Here is a 12,374-nt window from a genome sequence, read left to right on the forward strand (position 1 = left end):
TGTATTTTGTTTTAACAAGCAGCTGTCTGAAGTGATTTCAGAAACACATTAAAAACGCTACCAACAATGAGAAAAGCCTTTTAGGTTTGGGACACATTAAATAGTGGGTGTGTGGCTGTCAAAGAATACTTGGTGCTAAGCTGGGGGGAATTTTGAAACCCAGAGGGCTGCTATTTAAAGAGAGTTAGAGTGTAGGAGACACTTAAGAGAGTCTCAAGTTCAAGTCTCTCAGTGAAGAATTAGTGGGATAGTGATCATCACCTTCACATAATTCGTGGCAGTGGTGGGATCAAAAAAGACCCACTGGGCTGCCATCTGAGAAAGTAATTGCGTGGGTGAGTCTCATCGTGACACCCACAGAAATTCAGAAAAGTCTACCTTTAACATTACCGTAGGCCTGGTACAGATCACCCCAAAAGGGCAGTCTGCTGGCACCCTGGTTTGTTCCGTGAGGAAGCCGCAGCGGATAAAACAGGCAGCTTCCTGGTGGAGCAAAAAACCCCACAAAAAGCAGGTTCTTTCTGCAGCACCATAATGACGCCGCGGTGTACCAATGGCGCACTGCAACATCATTATGGTGCTGCAACATGCGGACACTAGCCGTCCGTTGCGTCAAAATGGCAGTGACCAACTGTACAGGGCATTGCCATTTTGATGTACGGAAGATATGCTAGGGTTGTGATGCCCCGAGGCAATCCTAGCACATCATCAAGACGTGCCATGAGGCCCATCTATAGCGGGCCCTAGTGAACATTTTCCCAGTTCACAGAGTCCAAAAAATTAACCCCTTTTTAATTTTCTATAGTAACTCTAGATACTGGGAATATGGAGTACTATTGGAAATTAAAATATAAGTGAGATCAAGCAACCCTATCATGCTTAGACAGGAAATGTTGGCCATCATAGATAGGTAAATTCAGTAAGTCCCCAAAATGGAGAAAAAGGCCCATCAAAAAGCAAATCAGGCCTGTTTTTTTAGTAATATCCGCTTCCTTAAGCTTATTTATTTATTTAATTTTTATCCCGCCTTTCTCCCAAAGTGGGACCCAAGGCAGCTTATCTTCCATGTTAACCTTTATCAATTTGACCCAACATTAACCTGACCAAAAAATTAAAAGTAAAGGGAAAAGTAGTCCCTTGACATGAATGTCTAGTTGTAACTGACTGTAGGAAGCAGTGCTCACCTCTGTTACTAAGCCGAAGAGCCAGCTTTGTCTGAAGATGAATTTGGCAGTCATTTAGCTAGCATGACTGCACCAAATGGTGTTACCTTCCCATCAAAGTGGTACCTATCTACCTACTTGCATTTGCATGCTTTCAAACTGCTAGGCTGGCAGAAGCTGGAACTAGTGACAGGAGCTCATCCCATCACGCAGCACTCAGGCCTCGAACTGCCAACTGCCAGGATCAAGGAATGAAGCAGGTGAATGACTGATTAAATTCTGCAAGGCCAAGAGTCTATTCATTACAAACAGATTCTTCAAGCAACCAAACAGACAACTGTATGCATGGAAATAACCTGATGACCAATGTAAAAATCAGACTACCTAATTGGAAGCAGTCTGATGGAGAAGCTCCTTTCCCTCTGCAAAACAGGATCAGGAGCAGATTTGTGGCACAGATCATAAATGGCTAATATCAAAATTAAAGCTAAAGAACTAAACCAACCACTGTGCCAAAATACAACCTGAAGAGCATCCCTGTAGTATGTAAAGGTAATGCAAAGAATAAATTTTCTCTACTAAGTCTCAATTAGCCAGAATAGCCAGAAAAACCCTGGACTGAAGCCAGGGACACAGTGAAGGAGACATGCCAAAAGATATTATCTGCATTGGAAAAAGAAAAGAAAAAAGAAAGCCCTTAATGAACAAGAGCTGAAGCTTTTCAAGCACTAAAGGACAGACAAGAACCAAAAGTGGAGACAGAAATAGAGTCAGAACCCTGAAAGTAACTGTTCAATGACTTATGTGCTGGGACAAGAATTGCTATAATAATCTATGCAAACAAACAGAACATGATAATAAAAAAGGAAGAAGAGCCTTTTTTTCACAAGATCCAAGAAATCAAAGGGAAACTGAAATTTCAGTTACAGTCACAGTGCAGAAATAATCCAGTTTGACACCATTTTTAACTATCATGGTTGAATGCTATGGAATTCTAGGATTCGTAGTTCATTGTGGCACCGGAGCACTGACAGAAAAGGCTAAATATCTCATAAATACAAATCCCAGAATTCCATAGAACTGAGCCATGGTGGTTAATGTGGTGTCACACTGGATTATTTCTGCAGCAGAGATGCAATCCAAGAACGATACAATCAACAGGAGAACACATTACATTACGCCATTGGGCCTGAAGAGGAAGAGCCCTCCCCTCCCTCCTTCCAACTGTCATCTTCTGGCCTGGAAGGGAGTGAAAGGACAGGCCCAATGCCATCGGGCCTGCCCTCGATTAAGGAAGAGAGCCCTCCCTCCAGTCCATCTGCCTTGGTCCAGGCCTCAGAGGGAGAGAAGAATGCTGGACCTGATCCCCTCCCCTCACCATTCCCTTCTCCTTTTGTGTCGTATCTTTTTAGATTGTAAGCCTGAGGGCAGGGAACCGTCTATTATCCCCCTCTGTTGTAAGCCGCCTGGAATCCCAGTGATTGGGCGGCATATAAATAAATCCTATTATTATTATTATTACATGACTAAGTAGAAATAAAAAGACAATGGAAAAAATACAATGAAGAGCTATATAAAAAAGATTAAAAAGATGACAGATTAGTTCAAGGAAGAACCATTTGAAGATGAACCTAAAATTTTAGAAAGTGAAGCTGCATTCAGAGCACATGGGAGAAATAAATCACCAGGAACAGATGGCAGATACAGAATCTATTCTACTTCTAAATAAAATCTGTCAACAAATATGGAAAACAAAACAATGGCCCATAGATTGGAAACACTCAACATACATTTCAGTCCCCAAGAAATGGGACATCACATATCGCAGTAGCCATAGGACCTCTGCAGCATTTTCCCATGCAAACAAAGTGATGCTCAAATTTCTACAACAAAGACTTTTATCTATACGAAGTGAGAAATGCCAGATGTCCAAGCTTGGTATTGGAAAGGAAGAGGCACTAGGGATCATATTGCAAACATACACTGGATAATGGAGTACACCAAAGAATGTCAGAAGAAAATCAGCCAGTGCTTTATAGATTATATCAAAACCTTAAATTGTGTAGATCATGAAAAACTATTAATCACTTTTAAAGAAATGGCTGTGCCACAACATTTGACATCCTAATGCATAACCTGTACTCTGGACAGAGGCTACTACAATCATGAAGAAATATGGAAAATTTGAATTTTTCCAACTGACAAGGGGCCAGGCAAGCCAGGATTCATTTTATCACTCTGTCTCTTTAACCTATATGCTAAATTAATTAAAGCAGGATTAGACTCAGAGGAAGGAGGCATGAACAGTGGAGGAAAGAACATCAACAATTTAAAATATGTAGTAAAAAACGCTAACAGGAAGAAAATCAACTAATCTGAAATGTGATGATGGAGAAGACATCTATGGATACTGTAGGATGCTAAAAATGCAAATAAATGGAGCAAAGCAAGCCTGAACTCTCCCTAGAAGCCAAGATAATCAAACTGAGACTGACATACTTTGGACATTATCATGAGAGGATATGGCTCCCTAGAAAAGATTATAAATCTTGTCAAGATAGAAGGCTGTAGGAAAAGAGGAAGATCACATTACAGATAGATGGACTCAATCAAGGATGCCACAGCCCTGACTCTGCAAAGCTGAGCAGGGCTGCTGAAGACAGGTGACTTGGAGGTCTCTCATTCATAAGGTCACCATAAGTCCAAGTTGACTTGACTGCAATTAACAACAACAAATCAAAATCAATCACTTATTTGCTGGCTCTTTCTTCATCACTTTAGCTAAGAAGGGGCTTGTACAATTTGGTGCTGGAGACTGAACTTTTAATTTATAATCTGCTTCAGAAGCTCTGTCACATGTTCCATCACCAAGGCAGGTGGGAATACTGAACAGGGGCTTTTTGTGGCAGCTCCCTGATTTGGAACTCTTTCTCTAAGAACATCAAATAACTATACTTTTGTTTTACTTTACATGACCTATAAAGAATGCTTTGCTTAGGCGACTCCTGACTGGGTTTCAATAATTTTAAAAATCTCTCTTAATGTTTGAACACTGGATTGTGCTGTTCTTGATTTGAATTGTCTGAGACAGAAAGCTGTATATTACCCAGATGGTCCATTTGGGCAGAAAGATAATTCACAAGCACTTTAATAAACAAAGAATACACTTCATACAACTCCCAAGTTCCCACCTTTATGTGCACTTTGCTAAAATCAGATAACAGAAGTCACTTCTAGTTTTGTTGTGAACTGACCAATTTTCCAGGGGTGGCTTGCCCAGGGTTATGTGAGGGACATGCAGGGGCAAAAATTGATCTGCTCCATTGTAGTACAGTACTTTCCTTGCATAGGCCCCACTGAAGTTGATGGGATATACTACTGTATTGGATAAATATTACTTTGCTTTACATCCTGTCCATCATAAAAATATGAAAACAATAAAATAGAGCACGTCTAATAAAACCTACGTATTAGGAGACAAAAACATATTCACACCGAAGTTCCAGTCATACTCACTAACAATTCATAAATGACAAGGTAAAGTTAGGTCTCAGGCAGGCATCAAAATTCCAGTGAGATTGTACACATGTTTAAAATCGCATCACTAGTGAATGCTAGTAAATACATAGATTTTCACCACTCTTTTAACACAAGCTAGGCATGAATATTATAATTTGAATAAGCACTTCAATTCTTTCACAGCATCCATTACCAACAACATTAATTTTGTTACATGTACAGTACTTCCCATTCATACATGCCTGGAGACTCAAGAAAAAGAAAATAGCACAAAGTACAGGAATACAATGTAGCCAAACCTTATAGAACAGTTTTTCCAAGATATCTGTTCTGCCTTCTAGCTTTGATATATTTAAATCTAAAGGAAATTGGAATGATCAAACTCAGGAATACAAATCAAATGGGCTACCTGATCTACCAAACAAAACCTCAAACTTAAAAAGAATAACAAAGGACAAGAATTTGTTTAAAATATGACAATAACTTACCGGGTTATCAGTAGAATCATCAGCCAATTGTAAACCAAAATAGTCCCTCTCAGTCAGATCAAGATGCCTAAAAACTACATCCAACAGAACTTGACCCTGATCATGTTTCTGAAAAGAGAAAACAATGAATGAAAATGTTTGCAATTCCAAAACCTCAATGTAAAAAAGGGCCAGAGTCTAAAGACAAACAAAGTAACCAATGGCGGGTTATAGACCGCCAAAAAATACGTATTGAATACGTATTAGGGTTAAGAAGGGGTGGTGCTTCCGCACCCCCCTAACCCTAATATGTATTCAATATGTACAATATGGTGGCGGCCGTTCCACACGGCCGCCGCCATACTGATGTAACGGACGCTCTGCGTCCACACGTGGCACACCGGAAGTGACGCTGCGAGTGCACCCTTTGACACTTGCGGCGCCTCTTCTGGGGCCCGAGAAGAAACGCGATTTCCGTGCTCCTTCCTCTGAGCGTCTGGGAGCCCCGCGGTGTGGCAGCTGCGGCTCCCGGACGCCGCAAGCGGCGGCGGGACAGCTCTGCTTCTCGGCGGTATGTAACCCGCCAATAGTGTACTATTTTTTCCCAAAGAAAATGTGAGTGAAAAGGACTGACTAGTCTTAAAGGACCTAAATGGATGCATCATATTGAATCTCTTAATGACTCTGAAGTCAGAGAACCACATTCCCAAGTGAATTTTCTTTTGATTACTCATGAACCAAGAACATAAAATATAGGCACAAAAGCCTACAATCTTCCAGCACATTTATTTTAAACATTTATTCACTTGCAAGATATAACTGAATGAGAAAGCAAAATCAGTTTTGTTTAAATGACTGCATGTTACTATATACCTCACACTGAAATAACTTCTCTATTTCTACTATACTACAATGCAACTTTGTAGTCATAAAAATGCTCAGCAAATCTGCCCCTGCTCATGAGATATGGATTGTCTCTTTCTCTTACACTTCATAGGTTTGCTTCTCAACCATTCTTTTGTTTCCTTCATGCATTCCAGATTCCTTTCATGCTACCTTGCATGCTTTGGCCTGCTGGACAAGCTATTTATGCAGAACTTCCTCTCTGTATACACAATAATGCTGAAGTCCAATAGCTGATGCAGCATTTCACATGAAACAGTGAGTATACAGGAAGACTTCCCTCCCATCCTGCCTGATTTATATTTTCCAGGTTTGAGAATTATTTCCCCAAGAAGCTTTCTGGAATTTGCTTTCAACAAATCCCTAAGGCAAAGTCTATCTATTTCTATTGCTGATTCATTACAAATAGATTTGCTATTCAAGCAATTGCTTTCACAAAATTGTAAGATTGCTATTTTCCCATAAAATAAATCCCGTCACCAACTTAGACACAGTCTTCATTCAGAAAATATCAAGCTCTATCAATTTATTACCAATAGACAGATGAAAATAAGCAGATGAATATTGTTACTTACAAGTGCTGGCATACTCATTAACTGGGAACACATATGAAACTAGTCCTCAGAATCAGCTTCACTGAATTCAGAGACTTGCCTCCAATGCTATAAGTCAATTACCCATAAACTCCTCCCAGCCCTACCTACTTGTGGTGTTCCAGTAAATAGCTGATCATGCTGGACAGGGACACAAAGCAAGACTCTGAGATGTAGTGTATCTGTCACAATGAACAAGAACTCATAAATACAACTTTTAAATGGGTACATGTAGGGCCCAATATTTTAAGCTATCATTTCCAATACAGTACAGTACTCATGAATGTATATACTACATGAACATTTCTGAGAAATACATCATATCTTACTAGAAACTGCCAGAACAAAACCACACCTCCTGTATGTATGTTTGTGTGCACAGGACTTATACAGTGCATCCTTTCCTTATGCAGGGATCCAGATCATTACCGGATCATCCCCCCCGGCATAAGGAAAAACGTGTATGCTCGAGCCCCATTAGAAGTGCCCATGGTGTGGTGTGGGGTGATACTTCTTTCAGGGCACGCTAGGGTTTTTTTCTGGCGCAGCTTCCAGCATATGCTGGAAGCCACGTAAGATGTGCCTGCATATGTACAAGTCTTTTAATACAGACACATCTTCTCAAAGAACACTTACAGTTGGCCCTCCACATTTGCAAATTTGATCTTTTGTGAGGTCAAGGCCGCATTTGCATGTGCATGCACTTCTCCTCCTCTTCCAAGCTTTTCCCCTGGGGAGAAGCCCAGGAGGGAGCGGCCAGTAAGGGTGTGCGTGCCAAACCCACCTCTTTGCTGGTGGGAACAGCTGCCTTCCCAAGGCAGCAATCCCACTGGAAAAAGGGTGAGGGGGGTCGACTCCCTTCTGCCCCTTTCCCAGAGGAGTAGCTGCCTTGGGAAGGCAGCCAGCCCAGTGGAAAAGGGGCGGAGGGGAATCGATCCCCCTCACCCTTTTCCCACTGGGGTATCTGCTTTGGGAAGGCAAGCAAGACATCTCAGGGTCTCGCTTAGTGTCCTTGTCCGGCATGATAACCAATCCTCCTAACCCTTTTCCCAGTGGGGTATCTGCTTTAGGAAGGCAGCCACCGCACAGGAAAAGGGGTGGAGGAGAATCCATCTCCCCTGCCCCTTTTCTGGTGGGGTAGGTACTTTCCCCAGGAGGAGGATCCACCCCCGACCTTCCTGATGGGATAGTTGCCTGGGCTATCCCACTGGGAAAGGGGCGGGGACCCAGTTAAAGGGACGGGAGGGTGGGGGAAGGGGAGAATCACATGTGCTTGCTCCTCTTGTTTGCCCCACCCACCCATACCTTTAACTGGCTTCCTTGTGGGGGGAGGGTTATTCACGATTTTTCCACATTTGTGGGGCCCCTAATCTCTACAAATGTGGAGGTCTGACTGTACTCTTTTGTATGTAATCAGAGAAGCAAAGCAAATTTTCACTTCCAGATATTTTAGTTAAAATCAAGATAACTACAGTGGAACCTCGCCTTACATGGGAGATCCGTTCCAGACCCCCCCCCCCCCCGCGTAAGGCAAATTCCACCTATGCTCGAGCCCCATTATAATGAATAGGGCTCGTGCATGTGGAAGCACAGTGTGTGCATGCAGCAGCCACACACTCTATAGAGTATTACAGCGCGGGTTCTGCATAAACCGGAAGCTGCGTATGGTGCGCCCGTGTATGGAGTGGATGCGCTGTATTTCATTTTTGTTGTAAACTTGTGACATAGTGAAGAAATGCAAAATGAGCATATACATTTAACATACATATTAGAAATACATCCTTTACATAAAAGTCAGCTTTGAGTAGCAGCAATGGGAAAAGAGATAGTGAGAGAGTAACAAAGTGAGGGCAGGTAGATAAATGTGTGTGTGTGGGGGGGGAGGAATGGAGAAAGGACAAGAGAAATTGGCAACTAATAGGCCAGGAAACATCTTTCAGGAAGCCAGAATAAGAAAAGGGCCACCAGTTGCCAATAAGAACTTGTGATATTGCAACAATGCAAATTAGGTATTGAAAATAAAATTAATTAGCACACACTAATACAAAAACATTTATATCTGCTGAAGTGGAAAAGAAATCCAAATACAAGCATACCTTGCTTTAAGGTGCTTTGCTTTAGAATACTATACTAATAATAAAATACTGGTACTTTTAAATTATACAGTACAGTGCCATTTCATTACCCACACTCAGTTTATTTACAGGATTTGTTCACTTTGTGTCTTTTTGTATTGATTGATTTTACTATTGCATCCTTTTTTAGGCCTAGCAGTATTGTGCACACAGGAAATATTTTTTATGCCTTTTACAGGTACTGGCAAGATTTTTTTAAAAAAAGCTGTTTTACTTTAAGGCGATAGTTGCTTTACAGCAGTGATCTGGACCTAACCCACAATATTAGTGAGGTATGCCTGTATTCATGTTAGGTCTCTTTGCTCCCTTCCTCCTGAACTCTGAAGTCCACCATTCCCATTATAAGACGTTCAGCCAAATCAGAGAACTAACACTAAATAATAATACTATCTATATAGCATTTGAAACCACTAAAAATACTTAGCATATCCCCCCTGGAATTATTCACATACATTATACCAGTCCTTAAAAAGCTATTCCCAAATTCAAAGCTGGTGTGGGATTGGGGACTGCTATAGTAGGTGGCTGAGAGTTAATAGTTTGCCTAAGGCTACCTAGCAATCTTTGGGTGAACTGAGATTTGAATCAGAGACTTCTTGGCACACATCTTACATCCAACCATTGCATTAAACCACAAAAATTCACTACAGTATAAGCAAGCAAGTGGTATTATTCTGACTCCCACTGTATCTTTTTTAAATAAAGATACAAACTGTACATTTATCTATCATCTCTTTCAGTAAAATACTGCAGATTTCAGCTCATTACATTCATTTCTAACAGGATTTTTAGGAGATGTTTACGAGTGGGGAATCAGAAGAATGGTGATGCTTAAGATCGAGATTTCATGAAAGGAAATTACCTTTAATATCAGATGCTTAGCATCCCTTCACTTTGCATAATGACCACTGTTATACAAATAAATTGATGGCTGAAATATTATATTATATATTAATATTGTGTATTAATATTAAATATTATATACTAATGTGCAATATGTAATATCAAAATAATACCTTGTGAAACCCAGACCTTAATAATGAGGAAATACTTAATAAAGCATCTTTCCTCAAAAAATGTACTTACGTTAACTCTGAATGCTTGCACAGTATTATCCAGAAGAAGAATATTGCAGACCACCTCGGTATGCTGTCTGTCTCGTGCCAGCTCAGATGCTCGTACATTGTAGGTTCTGCCAGCAGGCAATCGGAAACGTGCGGTCATTACTGTCCACACACCGTCTTAATGGGAAAAACAGAAACATATACTTTCTGATGTTAGGAAATCAGATATTCACATGTATACATTTATTCAATTTAGTGTTATACAGTACATGAGTTCTCTCCCTTATGAGGAAAACTGGAGAACCTCTGTCATTTATAAATGTCAGAATTCTGGCCTTTTTTTTTAATTTAGGAAAAAGCAGTAGCAAAACTTTAATCATTTACAGACAACTATAATTATATACACACAAACATTCCAAGATAATTCTACAAATTAAGTTATTTTAAGTCTAGAGGTTCTGCACTATTGTGCTGTAAAATAGATTCAATGTTTATGGAATAAGACACACACAAAAAGCAAATAAACCAATGGATGGATTATATGATGTAGTTCCTCTTGAATCTTTAATTCTGCTTGAATGTGTATAACTCAGAAGTTCACTTGATTTTTTAAAAAGGATATTGTAAAATCTTGGTTTTTCTTTTAAAGAATGGCAAGATCTAAGAATTAATTCCACATAATCAGGAATCCATTTTCTTTCAGTATTTTTTTCCAATACGTTTCTCATTGTCATCTATAGATGTATTGCAGCTTTGAGGTACAAAGCATTTACAACAGGCTGTGTTGTATTGTAGTAATGTGCTTTATATTGTGCTTCTACCTTGAACTGTTTTTTTTTTCAGCCCAAAGGCCAAATTCAATTGCAAACTAACTCCTAATTGCAATGGTGAGTGGAGCCAAAGACAAAAGAATAATACCACTATATTTTAATATCACTAATATTTTAAAACCATCAGAAATACCACTATATTTTTTGCTCAAAGATCTTACTGATGCTAACAAAGCCTTATGGAAAACATTTCAACATTTGAGAATGGGGGAAAATTAAACTCCCATGAAAGAAAGAGACATCTTATGATTTTCTCACATGGCATACCATCAAAATGTATTGCCAAAGCAACCTTAAGTGTCAGCTTTTCTCATTTTCTCCTCAGAGGTAACATTAGTATGGTTTAACTATTTCTAGAACCCTATTCATAATCCCAAATAAAAAAGCCACACTGAATCAATTGTTGAATGTATACCACTCCGATTCAGGCCTGAAATAGATGAGTGGCAAGGAGCCGCCTCTGGCCGTGATCAGATTGGGACTGGAGGGACTACTTTCAAAGTAGGCCACCACCACAGTCCCAAATGGGTTGCCAGCAGGAGCAGATTAAATCCACTCCTTTTTCTGGCGGTTTTGGGACGCCTTTCGCGGCCTTGGGCCAGCTTCCAGTTGCCTGGGGGCATGTGTCATCTAAATGCCACACCCCCTAAATGTCTGGAAGCCACTTCTTTTGGCCCATCTGTTTCAGGCCAGAGTGAATCTACTGTAGTTGGGACTACCAACAGGATTCAGTTTTATATACAGTGGTGCCTCGGGTTACGAAAGTAATTCGTTCCGCGGCCGCTTTCGTAACCCGAAAAGCCTTCGTAAGCCGAATTGCCATAGGCGCTAATGGGGAAAAGCCGCGTTTCGTGCGAAAAAGCCGAAAAAAGCACCAAAATTTTTTTTCGTAACCCGAGTAAACATTCGTAACCCGGAACAATGATTTCCAATGGGATTTTTTCGTATCCCGAAAATTTCGTAACCTGGGTATTTCGTATCCCGAGGTACCACTGTATACACTTTTCGTACACATATTTTGCAGATGTAGCCTTCAAAAGTGAAAATCTTATTACTGTCAGCCAAACTGGCTATAATTGAGAGAATGGCAATATACTATGTGTGAAGGAAGTAGTTTAGTTGATTAAAGGCTGAACATACAATTGAAGAATTAAGTCTCTATCAAAAACTGCCTCTCCTTGTTCTCTTTTCCATGGCACTCACCACTGTCTACAAAACTGCTCGGAAGTATCCCCTAACCTTATGGAAAAGATCTGGGATGCATAAAAGGGGCTAAAGAAAAGAGTGAATTCATTCTGCTGTCCTCATGGTGTAGGGACAGAGCTGGATCCAATTCATAGCATGTACCCAAACTGTCCTTTGAGAATCTCCTCCAGAAAATTCAAACTTTTTTCAACTCTCCAGAATGCGGGGTTCTTAAAGACGACAATATTATATGGAATACTGACAAAGGTGCTGGTTGGGTAATGCAAAACTATACAGTCGGCCCTTCTTATACACTGATTTTTTATACACGGATTTAAGCATACACGGTTTGAAAATGTTCCAAAACAGTATAAATTTACCTTGATTTTCCATTTTTTATAAGGGACACCATTTTGCTATGTCATTATATGTAATGGGACTTGAGCATACACGGATTTTGTTATACACGGGAGATCTTGGAACCAAACCCCAGCGTATAACAAGGGTCTACTGTA

The 12,374-nt window shown here is 40.3% G+C and overlaps 1 protein-coding gene across 1 annotated transcript in view; it reads right to left on the reverse strand.

Moving 5' to 3' along the window:
- PTPN4 (protein tyrosine phosphatase non-receptor type 4) overlaps positions 1-12,374 on the reverse strand; it is a 143,426-nt gene that overhangs the window by 88,385 nt on the left and 42,667 nt on the right. Inside the window, 2 exon segments of the mRNA XM_042472283.1 lie at positions 5,171-5,278; positions 9,867-10,021. Coding sequence (XP_042328217.1) covers positions 5,171-5,278; positions 9,867-10,004 — 246 coding nt within the window. The 5' untranslated portion in view covers positions 10,005-10,021.

This window comes from Sceloporus undulatus, chromosome 1 (genome assembly GCF_019175285.1).
Source record: "Sceloporus undulatus isolate JIND9_A2432 ecotype Alabama chromosome 1, SceUnd_v1.1, whole genome shotgun sequence".
NCBI classification, from domain to species: domain Eukaryota; kingdom Metazoa; phylum Chordata; class Lepidosauria; order Squamata; family Phrynosomatidae; genus Sceloporus; species Sceloporus undulatus.